Raw genomic sequence first — 19,945 nt, 5'->3', positions numbered from 1 at the left:
GCCCCTCCAAACTTCTGTGAAGGGGTGATTGGCTCCAGCAGTTGGCTCAGTGCTGCATGGGGTTTGCCCCTCTGACTACTGCTCCTCTTGGGCCACTGCTGGGGGGATCCACGTCCCTGGCCACTGCCAGTGAGATGCCACTGGCTGAGCCTGCGCTCTGGCCCAGTGCCCCGTTACTGGCGCTCTGGGGATTATCCCGCTGGCAGGCAGCTGGGCGCATCTGCTCTCTCCTTGCGCTGGTGCACAGCGGCCTGGCTCTCCTGGGCGGCAGCATGATGCCTTTGGGAGCGGGGGAGTTGCGGGCAGGGCGTGGCCCACAGCTGATTGTATTCGCTGTGCTTCCTCTCTTTAGCTGGGGCGGGGCTCAGGTGGGGGCAGCCCCCCGGCCTCACTTCCTCTCTATCTCTCTTCCTTCCCCAGTGACATGACAGTGAAGCTCTGGAGCAGGAGACGATTCCTGAATGGCCCGACCTAGGGGCTGGAAAGGCCGGAGCCAGGGCGACTGGCAGGCTCCCTGGCAGGCCCAGGCCCCAGCCCCTCTCCCCGGCCACGAAGAGGTGGGAGTGGCCTGGCCTGCATGTGCCCCAGTTCCCAGGACTCTGGGGTGATGGTGTCTCGGCTGGGTCTTTGTGCACTGCCAGCTCCCACGGCTAGGGGGCGTCGTTGCCGTCCAGCCCCACGCTGGGTTTCCAGCATGCATAGGGCTTTCTGCTGACTGGGGCGTAGCCAGGCAGTGCTTCAGGACATGGCCTTGCCAGCCCTGGGGAGGACCCTGAGCTGAGACACTCAACGGGATCGTTCCAGTCTGCCCCACAGCCTATTCAGTGCCCCCACACCCCGGAGCCTGGATGTGCATGAAGGATCCTGCAACCTGCACCCTGCTGCTGGCCTCCGCACCGCCCTGGTGCCTGGGGTCTCGTTCCCCCTGGAAGCGGCTGCAGGCGCCCCTCTCTACACCTCATCGTTCAGCAGAGCTGGGTTCTGCCGGCCGGTACCGAAATACGGAGAGGGCTTGTGTGCTGCCCGAAGATCGCCCCAGGGCCGCGCTCAGAGCCTACCCCAGCCTGGCACCAGCAGGGTGCATGGAGCACTGCTGGGGAACGACCCACTCCCGGAGACGGCCTCCCAGCCCTGGCGCTGCACTAGGGCTCCTTGCAAGGAGCTCCGGCAGCAGCTCCATTGCTGTGTCGCTGGACCAAATCCGCATGCTGTCTGGCAAATGTCGACCTCTGCACCTGACCCACCTCATTCTGAGCCAGGGCATCCCCCCTTTTGCCCCAGGGGTGGAGAGAAGGCAGCTGGCACATCGGGGAAAATCCCTGTGGGCGTCTCCAAGGAAAAGCGGAATTTCTGGATCTGTTCTCTTTGGGCACCCCCCCACACATCCGACTGAGCCTTCATCGCACACTGGTCTGTTCGCTGTTCCCTGTGGTCCCCACTGCCCATTTGGACATCCGGCTTGGTGCCATCTCTGCTGAGCATGGGAGTAGCTCATTCCCAGCTGCTGCGGGAAGGGATTGAAGCTTTTATAGTGGGGTTTCAAAGAATTTTTTAAGCACCCTTGTGAATTGATTGGGACCTGGGGATTTTTAATAGCTGCAAAAGGCTTTAATGCTGGGAAAAGGGGTAAGCTCTCCGCACCATCTCACAGGAGGGGTTTAGGTTTGCTTGGGACAGATTCCTGCCTGCCAGCCTGTGGGGCCTGGCCTGGGAGAGGTCTGGGTCTAGAGTAGTGGGTGGAAGGGCAGGACGGGCGGTGGTTATATGGTCAGGAGAGAGGCGCTTTGGCAAAGGCGGAGGGCGTGGGGTGCTCTGGACGGGATCTGCAGCGGGGAGTGGGGCAGGGCTAGAAAGGAGTTGGATGAAGGGAAAGATGGGGGTAGCGGGAGGGGCCCACATGAGACTTGAGGTGCATTATCAGAGCTGGGGGGCAATGAGGGGTTGCCCATGGCCTGCCCATGCTCTGCTTGCCACCCACCTGCACGGCCAGTATGGCACAAGACACTAAATCACCACGGTCACCCCAGATTTCAGTTTTACAAAGGTCAAAATTGCATAAGGTCTCTTGCCACCATCTCCCCCACCACGCTTGGGTGCCCCACTTCCTCTGGGGCATCCACGGCACTACACTCCCCAAAGCACATGGACTCGCTGTCACTGCGGTCTTTCGCTCCCTCCTCCCCTAATGACTGGCTAAAGAGTCCCAGTCCCACGCAGCCAACACCCAGTGCAGCCAGAACCTTCGTCAGCCAGCTTCTCGCTGCTATGTAATGCCCTTGGGGTGCAGAGCTTGCTGCGAAATGGACCTGAGAGAACGGCAGCAGGCTGGCCCTTTCCACCAGGTACGTTTCTTGCGTCGCTCCGCCCGTCACATAAGAAGCAGCAGCCGGACTCTGGTTTTATTGATTGATCTTCAGCTAACCCCATCAGCAATGGATTGTGTGTTCTCTAGGATGCAAGACTTTCAGTGTCCTTGGTTAACAGGGGATTGCCCCGGGTTTCCTTCTACCCGGCAGATCGAAGGAGAACACCAAGGGGTTCTTACCCCAGATTTGACCTCCTTTGAAACTGATACATTGGACAGGAAACGTTTCCACTTCGTAAACAGCACCAGCCTCTTCGTTCATTTGTTTTGCCTTTTGATAATCTGTCTTGCAGTAGCGAGCCCTGCCAAACCAGTGATCGCCCCCTGCTGCACAAAGTAAAAATGGCCTCCAGTCGCTGCTGCTCTGGAGTGGTTCTGAGATGGGAAAAATTGTTCATTTCCATCAAGCCTCTGAGCATCTGGATACTGACCGGGATGGGGAGCTCTGAAGTCCTGCCAGGGTGCTGGCTCTGGTGGGACCCAAACACAGTGACTTGGTTTGCTCAGCTACGCATCACACCCACCCATCATTCTCCCACTGCTGCCACCAACGAAAGGAGAAGTGTCCCCAGGGCTCTGCCGATGGCCTGGGGGAAGGGAACGCAGGTTGAAGTGATGCCTTCCAGCCACCAAGAGAGAGTGGATTATATCCAAGATCCCCCCCCCCCCCCCGATGGGACAGGATTAAACTGTCTGGGAGAGAAAAGTTGGATTTTTCCAGTTGGCAACGAGGGACAAGCAAACGTGAATGGTCTGAAATGAAGGATCTGAGCTAGGGGCTCTGAGACGCGGGTGGGTGGCCTATACCCTGGCGGATGTTGCCTGAGTCTCTGCTTGTCACAATGGCTGTTGAATGTAACACCTGCTCCGCCCTGGCAGGTGTGAATGGCTCTGGGGGCAGGAGGGAGCCAGGGCAGCAGTGTGTCTGCTTCAGTGGGGCTTCATCTGATCTTTAAGAGCTTGATCCGAAGCCAGCAGAAAGTCTCCCATTGACCTCCATGGATTTTGGATCAGGGACTCAGTGCGGGTCGCTGCATGAGAGGGGAAGATTTCACCTGCATGTAGCCCAGTAGCCACCTGTTGGGATTCCCTGGTTCTTTCCCTCGGGGCTAATCCCAGGCAGCTCTGCTTCAGTGACCCCAGCATGTTGCAAGACCGAGCGCTCGTGGCGGCTGGGCCTCGTTCTGTCTCGCACCGAGCGACTGCATCTCGTGGCGTTCCCGGCCGGCGAAACCCCACAGGAGGTCAATAGGAACAAGCAGGTTGAAAGATGGAAATTTCCTCAAAAGTTGTCCTGAGGCCGCCCAGCCAGCCAGCATCAGATGATCCAGTACCGGGCACCTGGCATGTGTCCACTGTCCGTTCCCATGTGCTGGGCACAGCCCTTCCCTTGAGGTGCCCCTGCCGGCTCCTCTCCCTGTGTGGAAGGGAGAGCAGGCGGGGGCTGTGTTGTACTGTAGCTCTGTGTGTGTGCGGACGGTCTCTTTTTCATTGGGAGGGGTGTCATTTGAGGGGGGTTCTTTCGGTTAAGCTACCTCATGGTCTGAGCCATTTTTAAAACTTTTTTTTTTTATGATTTTGAAACTTGAATTTGTCCTGGAATCACCACTTGCGTTGCTGAGCCGCTCGGGTCCTGGGGGCTTGTCCTGCCTTAGCGTTGCAGGGTGACCTACCGCACCCTTGCTCTGCTTGAAAAATGCCCCCCTTAGCCTTTAAAAAAGGACCTCTGATTGTTGGAGGGCCCAACTTGACACTTGAAAGGGGTCTGATCTCCAAACGGGGTGCTCACGGCTTTCTCTTTAAGGGGTCATGGACTGGGCCCCTGAAACAACTAGCCGCTCTTGAAAATCATGACCCTGACTCTTACATGGAGGCCCTGTCTGCAGGTTGTCAAGAGGAGCTCCGAATGCCACCCTGAGCCAGCGTGTGCCAGGCGGACATCGGAATGCCTCTCGAGCCCACAATAGTCCTGCTGCAAGCCCAGAAGGGTCCATGCCAACCCCCCAGCTGCCTGTTCGTGAAAGCACTGACAGCCTGACGCTGATTCCCAGGTCTTCCACTTCACCCGAAGTGGGGCCCTCTGCATTTTAGTGAAACCAGTACACGCCCCCCGACCCTCCTGGTCCTGACGCTGGCCGTGGCCACCTGGGAATGGCTCCTTATCTGGAACCATGCAGTGACCGATTTTACCATGATCTGGCTGCACTTAACCCTAATTTAACAAGAGCCTCCTGTGGCATCATATTCAGGACCCATGTAAGAGCAGGGTTATGGAATTTCCCCTGAGCTCATGTATACAGCTTGTGTTTGGCTGAAACGTCCCCTAACAGGGACTCTTTCCCAGCGTTCGGATTAATGTCCATCTCTTTCTGAATCCTAATGCCCTCCCTTATCTCGAGCCAGATCCTCAGCTGGTGAAAATGGTCACAGCTTCATCAGTGGAGCTAGGATGGTTTACACCAGCTGAGGATCTGTTCCCTGGACTTTTAGGCACAAGACTATCCTTCCTCTTAGCCAGGGAACAAATCCTGGAAGAGCCCCAGCTGAAAGCACAATGCCGCTTAATCTTGGGAATAAGGGGCAGCTTTGTAATGTACAATCAAAGGGGAAGCCCATTCCCCTAAAATATATATGCTGCACCCCTTCTGGGGGCCAGTAACTCAAAGCACACCCCCAACGTACCCCTGCTGTCATTAGTAGCTGGGCGCGTTAGCCTCTTGGAAGAACTAAGGAGTCCTATTTGTTCCTTGTCTTCAAAATCTGCCTGCTAGTGATTGCACGTGATTGTACTTTCAGGCAGCAGGACAGGGAAGAGGATGGCACAAATCAAGAGGTCCCTTTGGGTGCAGTCATCCCTGATGTTACCATGTAAGGTGGGGAGATGGGGAACAAATGCCTCCATGCAGGGGCAACGAGTGAAGGTAACCGAGACCGTGTGTGATCTGGGAGAGTTTAATTGGTGTGTCTGTGATGGGAAGCAGGTAACGGGGCAGGACAGCGAGGGCTCAGGAGATAAATTCACCCCCACAAGTCTCCTTGGCGTTCGCAGCAGCGCCCGGGGCAGGCTGTAGCCCAGTAACTCGGGGCTGAAAGGAGCCCAAGGTGGATGAGGGCCTGGGAGCGGCAGTGAGCTGCGTCTCCCGAGCCCTGATTCTGATCTTGCCCTGTCACTGCAGTGTCTGTGGGGCCATGAGTCAGGCCCGTCGGCACACACTCATTTACAGATGCGTAACCTCCACCCTTATGAATGGCATCTGCATTTGACCCCCAACCTCTCCCCACCCTGCTCCTGCCTCTTCTCCCTCCATCCCCCTTTCTGGCCCTGAAACCATCCAAGACTCGACAGGCCAGTGGCTACCTTCCCCTACCCACTGCACATGAAGGGGGATTGAATTCAGGGAGCGGCTCCGCGGGGGGGGGGGGGGGCAGGTCAGTGCCGGGAGCCCTCAAGGCCGCTGCAGCAATGGTGCCTCCTGCAGACCGGTGGTGAAATTGAGCCGGGGGGAGACGATGGAAGTTACAAGTCTGAGCTGCCTGGAATGACTTTTTTTGTGTTTATGCTGCAGGGCACTGCATGTACCCCTAGCGTGGCACCCACGGGCCCTGTTCCTTTACCTGCTGTCTGTGCAGACCCTGCTCATGCAAACCTCTCTGGGGGGCCAGAGCCAGGGAGGATGCCCTAACTGACGATGGAGACAACTGAACTCGTGGTTGCCGCAGCTCTTTTTCTGCGCTATTTGCTCTGCTCTCTCTAGATTCCTGCCAGGCTTCCCACCCCAACTGCTCCACCCTTGTCCTCTCCCGACCGTGCGGGCCATACAGCTCCGTTCACAGCACTGGCTGTGGTACCCTCCTGGAGCTGGGACTCGCTGTCCCATCTGCTGCTGTTTGTGCTGTAGGGGCAGGGCTGATGAAGATCTAGCACCCCACGGCTCACCCCTTTCAGGCCCCCAGTTAGCTGTTAGCACCGCAGAGCCGCTGCTAGCCCCATTCCCTCTAATCGCTGGTGACCTGGCATGTCCAGTCCAGGAACAGAGACTCCTTTAGCCCCCAAAAGCCCTGGGGGAAGCCTGTCGTCCTGAGGGGTCCCTCCCATCCCTCGTGCTCCTCAGGACCTAGGAGTAACCCCCCTGCTGGGGGCTCCATTCTCAGCCCTTATGTTGGGCAGGGATGGGTCCCTGAGGCAGGGGCCTTCACTTGGAAGAGCTCCCCAGCGTAAGGGTTACAAACCTGGGGCCGCCCTACTGGAAGGTGGATTCTCATGAGCACCAGGATGTGTCCTGGCACTGATCCTCTCCCAGGACCCTGATTCCTTCCTGGTCCTTTACTCTCAGCCCTTCCCCCCCACACACGCACACTGCTGGCCGTATTCCCATCCTGCCTCCCGCTGACCCCCGTTTCAGGTACGATTCCCCCAAAGAGCACAAGGGTCAGATTTCTTTCTGAGCTGACTGGTGCCATCCCATGGTCAGCGTCTCCCCTTCCCTTCTCACCCCTTTCAGCCCTAACAAAGCCTCTGGGCAAAGCTTCTCTCCTGGGGGAGCTGGGTTGCGAGACCCAGCAGGGTAGGACGAACGGCCTTCATCAGTGGCCTTGTGCCTCTGCAAAGGCAGTGGGCCATTGGCACTGGGATTGACCCCGCGCAGGGATCCTTCCACCCCTCCCCACAGTTCCACCAGGAGATTCTTCCGGTGCCCAGCCTTGCAACTCTTAGCTGCATTCGTCCGGGGGCTCCTCCACCTTACACTACAGCCCTGCTTTACCCTGGGACGATGCCTGGCCTTTGGTGTAGTCGTCTGTGTGATTTCTCCCCCACCCCCTGGGGCAGGAAGGAGCACTGCTTTACACTGAGGTTCTTTTGGTGATGGGATAGTGAGCTTACTCCTGCCCTGCATTGTGAGCGTGAGCAGCTGTGTATGGCGCCTCAGCCAGTAGAGACGGAGCAGACCTCACACTGGTCACTTAGTTTAGCCCTCACCCTGTGTCAATACTGTACAAGTGTTGCAAACAGCCGGTGCCTTTTCTTGCCCTGGGATGTTTTTGGAGCTGTCAACGCTTGCTAAGGCTTTTCTCTCTCTGGGTTGTGTGATCCAGCGGGGCGGTCTGTGTCCTGTGTATAGGACAAGGTGTGTATATATTTTATACCTCGATGTATCACTGTAAATGGGGTTGTTGAAGCCTCAAGCTGTACATGGTTTTTCCCGATGGATGTGTCTGTTCCTTGCGCTGTCTTCGTAAATAAACGCACCAAAATGAAACCGAGGCGTGGGGCTGCTCTGTATGAGGAGGGATTGCGTAGGGAAGGGCAGGTGGCCGATGGGCGAGAAGCCAGGGTTTGGGATGGTGGGAAGAGCCTCCCCCGTAGACACCAAGAGTTTCACCCCGCTCAAGCAGGTGCCGGGGCACAAAGCCCCAAAGGAGGGAGGCTGGCTCACCAGCTGGAGGGGGGGCCTCCAGCCACAGTCACGAAGTCACAATAAACCCCGTTCACCCACTATTTATAGGACTCCCCCTAGACTGCAGTATCCCTGCCTGTATTTACGTGTAACCTCCCCACCTCCTGGGTGTGGTGGTCTGTCCCATCTAGCGGCACTGAGACCACTTAGAGAGAGAGAATGGGTCTGCTCTACAGCCTTAGCTAAGAGCCATGCACTGAGCTCCACAGGTCCCAGGTTCGATCCCGCCTGCCGACGACTGGGGTCTGTCGGCGTTACAAGTGGGGGCTTGTCCAGGATTGAACCGGGGACCTCTAGAGCTTGGTGCATGAACCTCTACAGTATGAGCTAAAAGCCAGCTGTTAACCAAGACTGTAGAGCAGACTCATTTCCCCCCTCCCCCCGCCAGTGGGCTCAGTGCCACTAGATGGGACAGAACACCACACCCAGGAGGTGTGTGGGTTACATACCCTCCCTTTGCCCCCCTCCCCCCCCCCAGTGGACAGATGGGCACTTAGGCCCACAGAGAGGGAAATGCACAAAGGGGGCTTGGGTGTTGTCCGGCTCTACCTAACTGTAGGTGCCCTCCTGCTGCCACCCAAGGATCCCTGGAGGCCAGCATGCTGTGCGCCCCCCCTTCCCCCCAGAAATGCCAAGGAGGGGGCATGCGATAAGCCCAGCCTGCCCAGGGAGCTCAGCCCTTATCTAGCTCCAGCTGGGATGCCCAGCTGTGAACCTACTCCAGGAGTGAGGAGGCTGTAATTTTCACTCCATGCATCTGAAGAAGTGGGTTTCTTAAATAAATCTGCTAGACTTAAAGGTGCCACTGGACCCTCGTTGTTTTTGTGAATACAGATGAACATGGCTACCCCTCTGAGCAAAATCAAATTCCACTCAGGCTGACTTAAATTCTGCTGCAGTGAATTGTGGGCCATTGTCCATCACTAGTTCTGGATACCGAAGTGAGCAAACGAGCACTTCAGTTTCTCAATAGCACTGCAACATGTTATGTCTTTCAAGTACATTGTGTCCATATAGCTTGAAGAATAGTCCACAATGTCCTGGCACTGCTGTCCTCTGAATTCACAAAAATCTGCAGCTAGCCCCTTCCCAGGCCTCTCTCTTGTAGAGGTGGTTGATCACTGGTTCAGCATTGCCTCTTAAGTTAGTTTGGGCTAGATCACCTTTCAAAAGCCCAGTAGCATCAGATCCTCAAGTTCTTGCATCTTTCTCACTCGGCCCATCATGGCTCCCACCCTGCAGCTGAGAAGGTTGTTGGTCTTTGATCCCCTACACACTGAACGCAAAGTTTTTGTCTTTGTAAATTGGTTCGGTGATGAACTGGCCCACGCAGTTCGGGATCCCTTCAGGGAGGGTCAGAGCTGTGTCACAGGAAGGCTGGGAGGGGTTGACGGTGATATTAAGTCCCTGCTGAGATGGCTGAGACATCGGCTCTTGTCAATTTTAAACTCTCTAGTCTTGCTTGGAATATTCAATGACACTCTCCGGGTGGGCGCAGGTGGGACCAGGTATGGACTGGCTACGGAGCTTGCTTACACACACCAGATGGGCAGTGCAGGGCCTTAAGCAATTTTTTTACATTCCTAACTGATGCAGCAAGCCCAGAGGGGCCGGGGCTCTGATCTGCCAGGCCCAGAGGTGCCGGGGCTCGGCCCTGGCACACGCTGAGCACTGCAGATGTAAAGGGCTCACCCCAGGGCGAGATCCTGCATCCTCGGTCTGGGCTGCCCTGTCCCATCGGTCAGCTGGGGATCCAGGAGACCCTGGGAACAGCTTTAGCCGGCCCTGTGCCATTGCTAAATAAAGAGCGGCCGGGTCCCAGCAGAGTTGGGGAGGGCTGCGGGTAGGATTTAGCGTTGTGGGAGCTGGGTGGTCCCTCTAGGAGCCCCCACTGGGGCGTTACCCCTGGAAGGCAGTAATGGATGGGTCCCTTCCTCCCGCCCGCTTTGCTGGATCTCGCTGTCCAGTGGGGGAGTGAACATCAATCTGGTGAGCGCACCGGCGGGGGCTAGTCTGTGGTTACGAAAGGCCTGGGGAGAACTAGCCCCTCCTTTGACGCTGCCCTGCCCTGAGAACGAAGGGGAGCGGAAAGGGCGGTAGCTGCAGAACCTACAAAGGGAGCTGTTTCCTTATGGAGCTGACAGGCCAGCTGCTGGATTCCTGGCCGGAGGGGTGGGGAAGGAGGGGCACGATTTTCACCAGGGTACCATCACCTGGAAGCCAGCAAGAGCATTGCAGCACCCTGTGCTGCAGGGGCCCCCTCGCTGCATGAGGGCTCAGGAATGCATGTCCTTCCCCAAGGGGAGCCTCATCCCCAGGCTGCCCTAATCCTTCTCACCAGGCCTGCAGGACACCAGGGTTCCCACCCTGTCATAAACATACAACTAAGGGTAGCATAAAACCAAAACCCCTCCTTTCCCTTTAAGGGGTTAAGAAGCTCAAATACCCTGGTTGGCACCTGACCAAAAGGACCAATGAGGGAAGAAGATACTTTCAAATCTGTGGGGGAAGGTTTTGGTTGTGTCTCTTTGTTGTTCTCTCCAGGACACAGAGAGACCAGGGCAGGAAAAACACATCTCCTAAAACCCTACCTGAAATAAGCATCTAAGATTACAAATTGTAAGTAATAGCGAGGATGCGTTAGATTATCTTTGGTTTTAGCTTGTGAATTTTCCCTATGCTAAGAGGGAGGTTTATTCCTGTTTTTTGTAACTTTGAAGTTTTGCCTACAAAACTCTGTGTTTTAAATCTTATTACCCTGTAAAATTACCTTCCATCCTGATTGTACTGAGGTGCTTCTTTTACTTTTTTCTTTACTATAAAGTTCTGTTTTTAAGAATCTGATTGGGTTTTAGTGTCCTAAAAACCCACGGATCTGGTCTGTGCTCACCTTGTTTACCTATTTGGTTGGTATATTATTCTCAAGCCTCCCCAGGAAAGGGGGTGAAGGGGCTTGGGGGGATATTTTGGGGAAACAGGAACTCCAAGTGGTCCTTTTCCTGAATCTTTGTCTAACTCCCTTGGTGGTGGCAGCGATACCGTCCAAGGACAAGGAAGAATTTGCGCCTTGGGGAAGTTTTTAACCTAAGCTGGTAGAAATAAGCGTAGGGGGTCTTTCATGTAGGTCCCCACATCTGTACCCTTGAGTTCAGAGGGGGGAGGGAACTCTGACACACCCTTACTGCCATATGCTCTGATGGAGAGTGGGGTAGCAGAGGAAGGTGGGAATGGGCTCACGTCATTTATGACAATCCTTTTTCTGGCTAGGACCATAGCACAGGCCCTGCTAGCCCACCCGCCAGCCCCCACTCACACGTCCACGGCTTGAAGGGTCTCCCGCGGGCCGCCAGGCCTTACATCATCAAAGAATGGCAGGAGTTTCTCAGCCACTTGCACAGCTGCGGGGCTGGTGCTCTCCCTGTCCATGCCAGTGAAGATGAGGTTCAGGTCAGTGATGGCCTTGGCGATGACGTCCCTGTCTGCCTCGTGTAGCCACTTCTGGATGTCTGGCAGCAGATGCTGGAGTTTCCCCACCTGCGTGAAACGAGGAGCTGCTTTACGAAACACCTCCAGTGACCCAACAAGCCATTTCCAAAACAACGTTACAGCCCAGCCTAGGGGAGGGAGCCGATTTTGCACACGAGTTCTAGGGTTGGTCTGTTACTAAAAGCCAGATTCAAATTTCTGTATTTGGTTTTTGAACCTTTCAAAGACAGCCCCACAAAATCTCAACCGGCATCGGGGGAAAAATGTGTCCAACACAGGCTAACCGGTTCCGGAAGGCAAAATGAAACACAAGCAAGTGAAAACCAGGCTGAGGCACATGGAATGACGGCAATGGTGTATAGCAAAGAGAATTACAGTCACGCCCTCTCCATGTTTGATCTATTCATAGTCCAGGTTTAATAAACCGGACTGACCCGCTATTCTGAGAGTAAGTAAATTGTCATTAGCGAGAGTTGCCTTCAGATTGTCTTGTCTTTGTCCAGGCTGCCAGATCTGTGTATTTAAGTCCCAAGGGTTTTCTCTGCCTTCACCAGACTGTGTGAATCAAACTGGTTAGGAGGTCTTATCAGCAAAAGGCCCTTCTCGAGCTCTTCAGAGGAGTGAGTGCTGCGTGTCAGAGCTGTGACGTCAACAGTTAAAACCTACAAGGCTTTAAAAGGGAGTTTGCTGGAAAAAATGGTTCCTAATTGATGGGCCGAGGTCATACAAGGGGAACGGCGAACCACGGCCACTGAGAGCTGCAAGCTGCCGTACCTGCAGACACTCAGGTAAATAAAGCTTCTCGTGGCCTGCCAGGGGCTTACCCTGAACAAGCTGTGAACCAAGTTTGGGAAGCACTGCCCTAGTGGCCATGCTGGGGTGAACAGGACCAAAGCCCATTTGGAGAAGTCATTTCACTGGGAGGGAATGGGCAAGGACATTTCTACCTATATCTGGCCTTGTGAGGTGTGCCAGGGGCTGGGAAAGCCCCAAGACCGGGTTAAGGCCCCTCTCCAGCCACTTCCCATCATTGAGGTTCCATTTCAGCGAGTAGCTGTGGATATTCTGGGTCCTTTCCCTAAGAAGACACCCAGAGGAAAGCAATACAGACTGACTTTCGTGGATTTTGCCACCCAATGGCTGGAAGCAGTAGTTCTAAGCAACACCAGGGCTAAAAGCGTGAGCCAGGCATTGACAGACATTCTTGCTAGGGTAGGTTGGTCCTCCAACATCCTTACAGCTTTGGGAACTAACTTCCTGGCAGGGGCCATGAAATGTCTTTGGGAAGCTGATGGGGTGAACCACTTGGTTGCTACCCCTTACCACCATCAAACGAATGGCCTAGTGGAGAAGTTTAATGGGCCTTTGGGGGCCATGGTATGTAAATTTGTGAATGAGTACTCCAAAGATTGGGACCTAGTGTTGCAGCAGTTGCTCTTTGCCTACAGGGCTGTACCACATCCCAATTTGGGATTTTCACCCTTTGAACAGGTTTATGGCCACAAAGTTAAGGGGCCATTACAGTTGGTGAAGCAGCAATGGGAGGGGGTTACATCGTCTCCAGGAACTAACATTTTGGACTTCGTAACCAACCTGCAAAACACCCACAAAGACTCTCTAGCCTTTGCTCGGGAAAACCGACAGGATGCTCAGCAAGAGCAAAAGGCCGGGTATGATAAACATGCAAGATAGCATCCCTTCAGAGTAGGTGACCAAGCATTGGTCCTAAAAGCGCTCCAGGCCAATAAGATGGAAGCGTCGTGGGAGGGGCCATTTATGGTCCGAGAATGCCTGGGAGCTGTTAATTACCTCATAGCGTTCCCAGACGCTACCCTAAAACCTAAAGTATACCATGTTAATTCTCTAAAGCCCTTTTATTCCTGAGAAATCAAAGTTCTCCAGTTTACAGCCCAGGAGAGAGACGACACTGAGTGGCCTGAAGGAGTATACCATGAAGGAAAAAGCGACGGTGATGTAGAAGAGGTGAGCCTTTCCATGACCCTTGGGCGTAAGCAGTGACAGCAAATCCGGGAGCTGTGCACCAGCTTCGCGCCAATGTTTTCAGCCACCCCAGGACAGACAGAATGGGCGTACCACTCCATTGACACGGGAGATGCTCACCCAATTAAAGCCCTACCCTACCAGATGGCTCCTCAAGCCAAAACCCCAATAGAAAGGGAGATCAAGGACATGTTACAGGTGGGTGTCATCCACCCCTCTGAGAATGCATGGGCCTCTCCAGTGGTTCTGGTTCCCAAACCAGACAGGGAAATCTGTTTTTGTGTTGGCGACCATAAGCTAAATGCCGTAACTCGCCCAGAGACCTATCCAATGCCATGCACAGATGAACTATTGGAGAGATTGGGACGTGCCCAGTTCATCTCCACCTTAGACTTAACCAAGGGATACTTGACCCCACCAAGGAAAGGTCAGCCTTCATCACCCATGTAGGGCTGTATGAATTTAATGTGCTCCCTTTTGAACTGTGACATGCACCCACCACCTTCCAGAGACTGGTAGATAACCTGCTGGCTGGATTTGGGGAATTTGTAGTCGCCTATCTCGACGATGTGGTTATAGTCTCAGATTCATGGGCAGAACACCTGGAACACCTCCAAGCTGTCTTCCAGCACATAAGGGGGCAGGATTAACCATTTAGGCCTATTTGACACTTTTTGGCCTTAATAGGGTAACGTACCTTGGACACCAGGTGGGCCAAGGTACTATCAAGCCCCTGCAGGCTAAAGTAAATGGTATCCAAAATTGGCCTGTCCCTAAGTCAAAGAAGCAGGTCATAGAATCCTAGAATATCAGGGTTGGAAGGGACCTCAGGAGGTCATCTAGTCCAACCCCCTGCTCAAAGCAGGACCAATCCCCAACTAAATCATCCCAGCCAGGCCTTTGTCAAGCCTGACCTTAAAAACTTCAAAGGAAGGAGATTCCACCACCTCCCTAGGGAACCCATTCCAGTGTTTCACCACCCTCCTAGTGAAAAAGTTTTTCCTAATATCCAACCTAAACCTCCCCCACTGCAACTTGAGACCTTCTTGGGCTTGGCTGGCTATTACTGACGATTTGTACCACACTACAGCCGAATTGACACCCCACTGACAGACCTGACCAGGAAAAAACAGCCAAATGCAGTTCAGTGGACTGAGAAGTGTCAGAAAGCCTTTAACCAGCTTAAGGCGGCCCTTACGTCTGACCCTGTACTGAGGGCTCCGGACTTCAACCAACCGTTCATCGTAACCACAGATGCATCCAAGCATGGTGTAGGAGCAGTTTCAATGCAGGAAGGACCAGATCAATAATTCCATCCTGTCGTGTTTCTCAGCAAAAAACTTTCTGAGAGGGAAAGCCATGGGTCAGTCTCAGAAAGAGAATGTTACGCCATTTTTTATGCTCTGGAGAAGCTATGCCCATACATTTGGGAACGGCCTTTCCACCTGCAAACTGACCATGCTACATTGAAGTGGCTTCACACAGGCAGAGAAACTAACAAAAAACTTCTTTGGTGGAGTTTAGCTCTGCAAGACTTTAATTTGAAATACAACACATTCCAGGAGCCTCTAATAAAGTGGCTAATGCACTCTCCCAGGAACATTTCCCAGAATCAGCTGGGTAAAAATGTCCCTGTATTCTAAGTCATTGTAGTCCCTGAAATGTAAAAAGTACTGTTTAATTCTTCATGTAATTATTAATAAAATTAGTGGTGCATGTATCTTATTAACTCTGTTTCCTAAGCCTCCAGGAAGAAATCTCAGCCAGTGCGGACCCGACCTGAACCAGGCTGGCCAGCACCGTCTGTGATTTGCGGGGAATGTGATAAAGAAAGTGGGGGGATAGCTTTCTTCGATGGACACCCAGCCAGCCACTTAGCTGTAAAATCCCTCTTGGTAGCTGTTCTTTACTTGCTTTACCTGTAAAAGGTTAAAAAGTCCCCCAGGTAAAGAAAAAGAAAAGTGGGCACCTGACCAAAAGAGCCAATGGGGACGCTCGAACTTTTTAAGATGGGGAAAAAAACTTTCCCTTTGTCTGTTGTTCTCTGGGCTGGAGGGACAGAGCAGCCATGCTATAAGCAACTTAAGCCTGGCATGATCATAAATCATGAGATCATGTCTAGAACCACTTATCTGAACTCCAAATGTGTAAGTAGATCAGAATGTTTAGCTAGACGTGATCAGGGTTATTTCTTTTATTTCTTATGGGCTTGTGGACTCCTCTGTGCTAACTCCAGATGCTTTTGTTTGCTTGTAAACTTTAAGCTGAACCCCCAAGAAGCTATTTTGGGTGCTTGATTTTTGGAATTGCTCTTTTAAAATCTAACAGAAGCCTAAGTTCTAAATGTGGTTTGTTTTTTTTAATAAAATTTACCTTTTTTAAGAACAGGATTGGATTTTTGGTGTCCTAAGAGGCTTGTGCTTGTTGTTTGATTAGCTGGTAGCCACAGCTAATCTCCTTTGTTTTCTTTCTCAGCTCTTCCCCAGAGGGGGGTGAAAGGGCTTGAGGGCATCCCACAGGGAGGAATTCCCAAGTGCTCCTTCCTGCGTTCAAAGGGGGTTTTTTTGCACTTGGATGGTGGCAGCGTTTACCAAGCCAAGGTTGGAGAAAAGCTGTAACCGTGGGAGTTTAATACAAGCCTGGAGTGGCCAGTAAGAATTTTTTAAATCCTTGCGGGCCCCCACTTTCTGCACTTGGAGTGATAGAGTTGGGATTCAGTCTTGACTGTCCCCCTTGCGCTCTCTCTCCCCCACTGAAGGGACCTCATTAACCCCGTGGGCGGTGCCAGGAGCGCCCAGATGGCCCACTGCAATGCAGGTCCCTGGTGGAGGGACACTCCAAGCCCGTTCTCTGAGTGGACGCCACTGACGAGCTGCTCTTCTCTGGATCCAAAGGTGCACACCTCAGGGGTGGGCTGGCTGCTGAGCGCTGGGTGTGATCGCTAGGGAGTGAGCCTGTTACCCAGGGGAGGGGCTGAGCTGCCCCGAACTGCAAGGACAGGACACGAGCCTCCTGCTCGGACGGCACCAGCCTGCCTGAGAGCCCCCTAAGCCACAACAGGCCAGTGCAGTTCTGGATCCCCCCAGTAGAGGGCAGCAATGCTGCACAAGTCATTAGGGCTGAACAGCTGTGTGGTGACATCCATGCAGGGAGTTGTTGGGGCCTCTGCCCAGCCCCTAGTGGGCAGGTGTTCACCTGGCACTGATGGACCCTCCCCCCATCGGTAGTTCCTCCAGAGATGCCAGGGGCTGGATGGGCCACAGGGACTGAGCTCACTTCTCGTCCCTGGGGCACCCCTGGGGGCCAGCGTGGGAGGGTAGGGAGCCATGGGGTTCCTGTGCTGAGAACAGGAAGGGGCCCGCAGTGTCATGGGCTCCTGCCTCCTCCCGCAGATCGGAGCTGCAAAATGTGGAACCTGGTGACGGGCCAGGAAATCGCCTCGCTGAAGGGTCACCCCAACAATGGGGTGCCAGTCAAGTACTGCAGAGGTGTGGGACATCCGGGACTCGGCCACGTGCGTCCGCACCCTCACGTAGGTACCTGGTGCTCTGAGGCTGCTCTGGGGGCCTGGCCGAGCTCGACGCGCTGCCCTGCCAGCGTCCTGCACCCAGGGCAGCATAGCAAAGGCCAGGCGGGCTGCAGGGCTGAGCCTAGGAACGGTGCAATGCTGGTCTCTCTAGCCCGGCCTGGCTCGCGGAGGCTCTGTGGCTTGATGCTCTGCTGAGATAACCTGTCCCTAGGAGCAGTGTCTGTGAGTTTAGTTGTGATGGTAGCTCCACCGCTCAGGGTAGCCACTAGGAGGCATAGAGCAAGGAGGTAAGGGTCTATGTGAGCAGAAAACCAGGCTGGCATTCGCCTTCACCCCGGCTTCTGCGTGCTGGGTCTCTGAATCACTGCACTGTGTGAGTGATGGGCTCAAGGAAAGACCCTGACTAGTGGCTCTAACAATCCTCAGCTACCCCCACTGTTCCTGTCCGATAGAAGGCAAAAAAGTAATGGTCTCAAGTTGCAGTGGGGGAGGTTTAGGTTGGATATTAGGAAAAACTTTTTCACTCAGAGGGTGGTGAAGCACTGGAATGCGTTACCTAGGGAGGAGTTGAAATCTCCTTCCTGAGAGGTTTTTAAGGTCAGGCTTGACAAAGCCCTGGCTGGGATGATTTAGTTGGGGACTGGTCCTGCTTTGAGCAGGGGATTGGACTAGGTGACCTCCTGAGGTCTCTTCCAACCCTGATATTCTAGGATTCTAAGGTTTCACAGTGGCAGCCGTGTTAGTCTGTATTCGCAAAAAGAACAGGAGGACGTGTGGCACCTTAGAGACTAACACATTTATCTGAGCATCAGCTTTCGTGAGCTACATCCGATGCATTCCGATGAAGCGAGCTGTAGCTCACGAAAGCTCATGCTCAAATAAATTGGTTAGTCTCTAAGGTGCCACAAGTCCGCCTGTTCTTTTTATGATTCTAAGGCAGCTCATGCCCTGAATCAAGCAGAAGGAGCCTTTCCTGAATCTCCCTGCACTCCTGGCCTTGCTGGTATTTAACGGCAAGGCATTGCACCGCCATAAAGTAAAATAGAGCCCTCGCCTCACCCAGAATGGTCTCTGGTTGTTCGGCGGACAGAGTGCATTTGGAATACCACATCCAATTCCTTCCCATGTTCTGGGGAATGTTCCAGGCAGTCACAGCCAGAACCTGATTGATCTGGGTGGGAAACAGAAAGGGGGAAAATGGGGGTCATGGAGCCTCTACCAGCTCTTTGGCACAACCCCAGCCTCCAGTATCGCTGCAATTGTCTAGAGAGCAAAGACCTGGTTGATGGGATCCGTGCATGCCTTCCAGCAAAACAATACCCCAGCTCCTCTTTGCTCATCCTCCCAGTCACGGCGGTATGTGTTGACGGACAGATGCTTGTGCGCACACACACAAATACAGGCAGACAGCTCTCATACACAATCATAGCACAAGCACGCACACAAACACAAGTGCTTGCAAACACACAGGACTATAATGGGGTGGCTGGCCCCTTAAGAGCTGCAAGGCTTGGGATGAGCCAGCCCTTATCACAGAATGCGCCACACGTGGGAGAGATCTGGATAATTCCCTATAAAGGGCTGCAGGTGGCTATAGTGTAGGGAAAAGCTTAGGGAACAAGAGATCAGAGGCTTCAGCCAGGTAAGGTCTGGGAGCAGGATGAATTGGAGATTGCTAAGCATGAACAGGCTCCGGCAGAAACACCTGAGATAGGGGGTTTCTCTACTGAGACCCCAGGCAGGAAACACCTGTGTGTGGCCTACTATGAGGGTAGAACCAAGGGGCTGTGTTTGGGGTCTTTGAGGTTGATTTTTGGAGCTCTATTTATGTGCATACACGCAAAGCCCAAGGAGGAGCGATGAAGTGGCATGAAGCCCATGGGTGAGGTTTGTTTCAGACGCCCTTTGCGGGAGAAATGGTTAGCAGAGCACCCTGTGCATAGAATATCAGGGTTGGAAGGGACCTCAGGAGGCCACCTAGTCCCACCCACCTGCTCAAAGCAGGACCAACGCCAACTAAATCATCCCCGCCAGGGCTTTGTCAAGCCGGGCCTTAAAACCCTCAAAGGAAGGAGATATGGGGAGGGAGGTGCACAGGAAGCAGCTGACTCCTTTGCAAGGATGGAGACACACAACCGCTCCCCCAAACCAGCAAGAAGAGCTCTGTTAAGGACTCTGGCTCCCTCCTCTCTCGGCGGGGAATGGAGAAAAGATGGCTGTCCCTATCTTTAGCTGGCTGGGAAGTGCTCAGAGGCTGCAGTGGTGGGAGTCCGACAGCAGGATGCACCAGACAGTGTTCTATATTGCCAGGCTTTTGCAGTCCGTGGGTGGGTAGGAGAAGTGACTCCATTACTCTTGTCAGCCTGGGGCAGTCGTAGATTCCCCCCACTCGGCACCTGCCATGTCCTGCTGAACCCAGCCGGTGGCTGGGAAAGGATCCTGGGGCAGAAAGGCTGGTCTAGACAATGCATCTGACCCTGCACGATGTCCCAGCCAGGGGCTGGCTGTGATGGTGCTCATTGATCAGGGGGGGCCTGTGCCATGAGTTTGTGTGTGCTGTGCAAGGGTTTGGGGGTGCAGCTGGGGGAGAGGATGTGGGAGAAATGCCTGAGGGCAGGCCGGTGGGCCATGGGGGCAGGGCAGCGGCGGCTGGTGCTCTCCCTGCACTAGCAAATGGAGCTGGTGTGCCCCCACCAGGGCAGCTCCACCTGACTGGGAGTATGGCGGGGCAGAGACGCAGGCAGGGACTTGGGTGGCTTTAACCCCAGGTTGCTGGGGAGTCACTGATCCATCTGGACAGATCCCTGGGCAGAAGAATGGCCACACTGGGTCAGACCAATGGTCCACCTAGCCCAGTCGCCTGTCTCTGACAGTGGCCAATGCCAGGTGGGTCAGAGAGAGGGAACAGAACAGGCCAGTTTTGAGTGATCCATCCACAGTCAACCAGTCCCAGCTTCCGGCAGCTAGAGGTTTAGGGACACCTGGAGCATGGGGTTGCATCCCTGACCATGAAACTCCTGTTCTGCCATGGCCTGGCTGGGACAGATGGCAGATGCCCCCTCCCCATCTGTGTACCTGGAACCCATCCACTGTCCCCTAACTTCCTCC

At 54.1% G+C, this 19,945-nt stretch overlaps 1 protein-coding gene across 2 annotated transcripts in view; it reads left to right on the top strand.

Moving 5' to 3' along the window:
* KIF21B (kinesin family member 21B) overlaps nt 1-7,623 on the top strand; it is an 85,475-nt gene extending 77,852 nt beyond the window's left edge. For both annotated transcript variants that reach the window (XM_084610903.1, XM_084610902.1), the window contains one exon: nt 421-7,623. In XM_084610903.1, the coding sequence (XP_084467029.1) occupies nt 421-475 (55 nt within the window). In that variant the 3' untranslated portion in view covers nt 476-7,623. The remainder of the gene's footprint in view (nt 1-420) is intronic.
* Nucleotides 7,624-19,945: the final 12,322 nt, after the last annotated feature.

This window comes from Lepidochelys olivacea (assembly GCF_965140295.1).
Source record: "Lepidochelys olivacea isolate rLepOli2 genome assembly, chromosome: 21".
Lineage (NCBI taxonomy): Eukaryota > Metazoa > Chordata > Testudines > Cheloniidae > Lepidochelys > Lepidochelys olivacea.
This window is presented reverse-complemented; position numbering and strand designations above follow the sequence as displayed.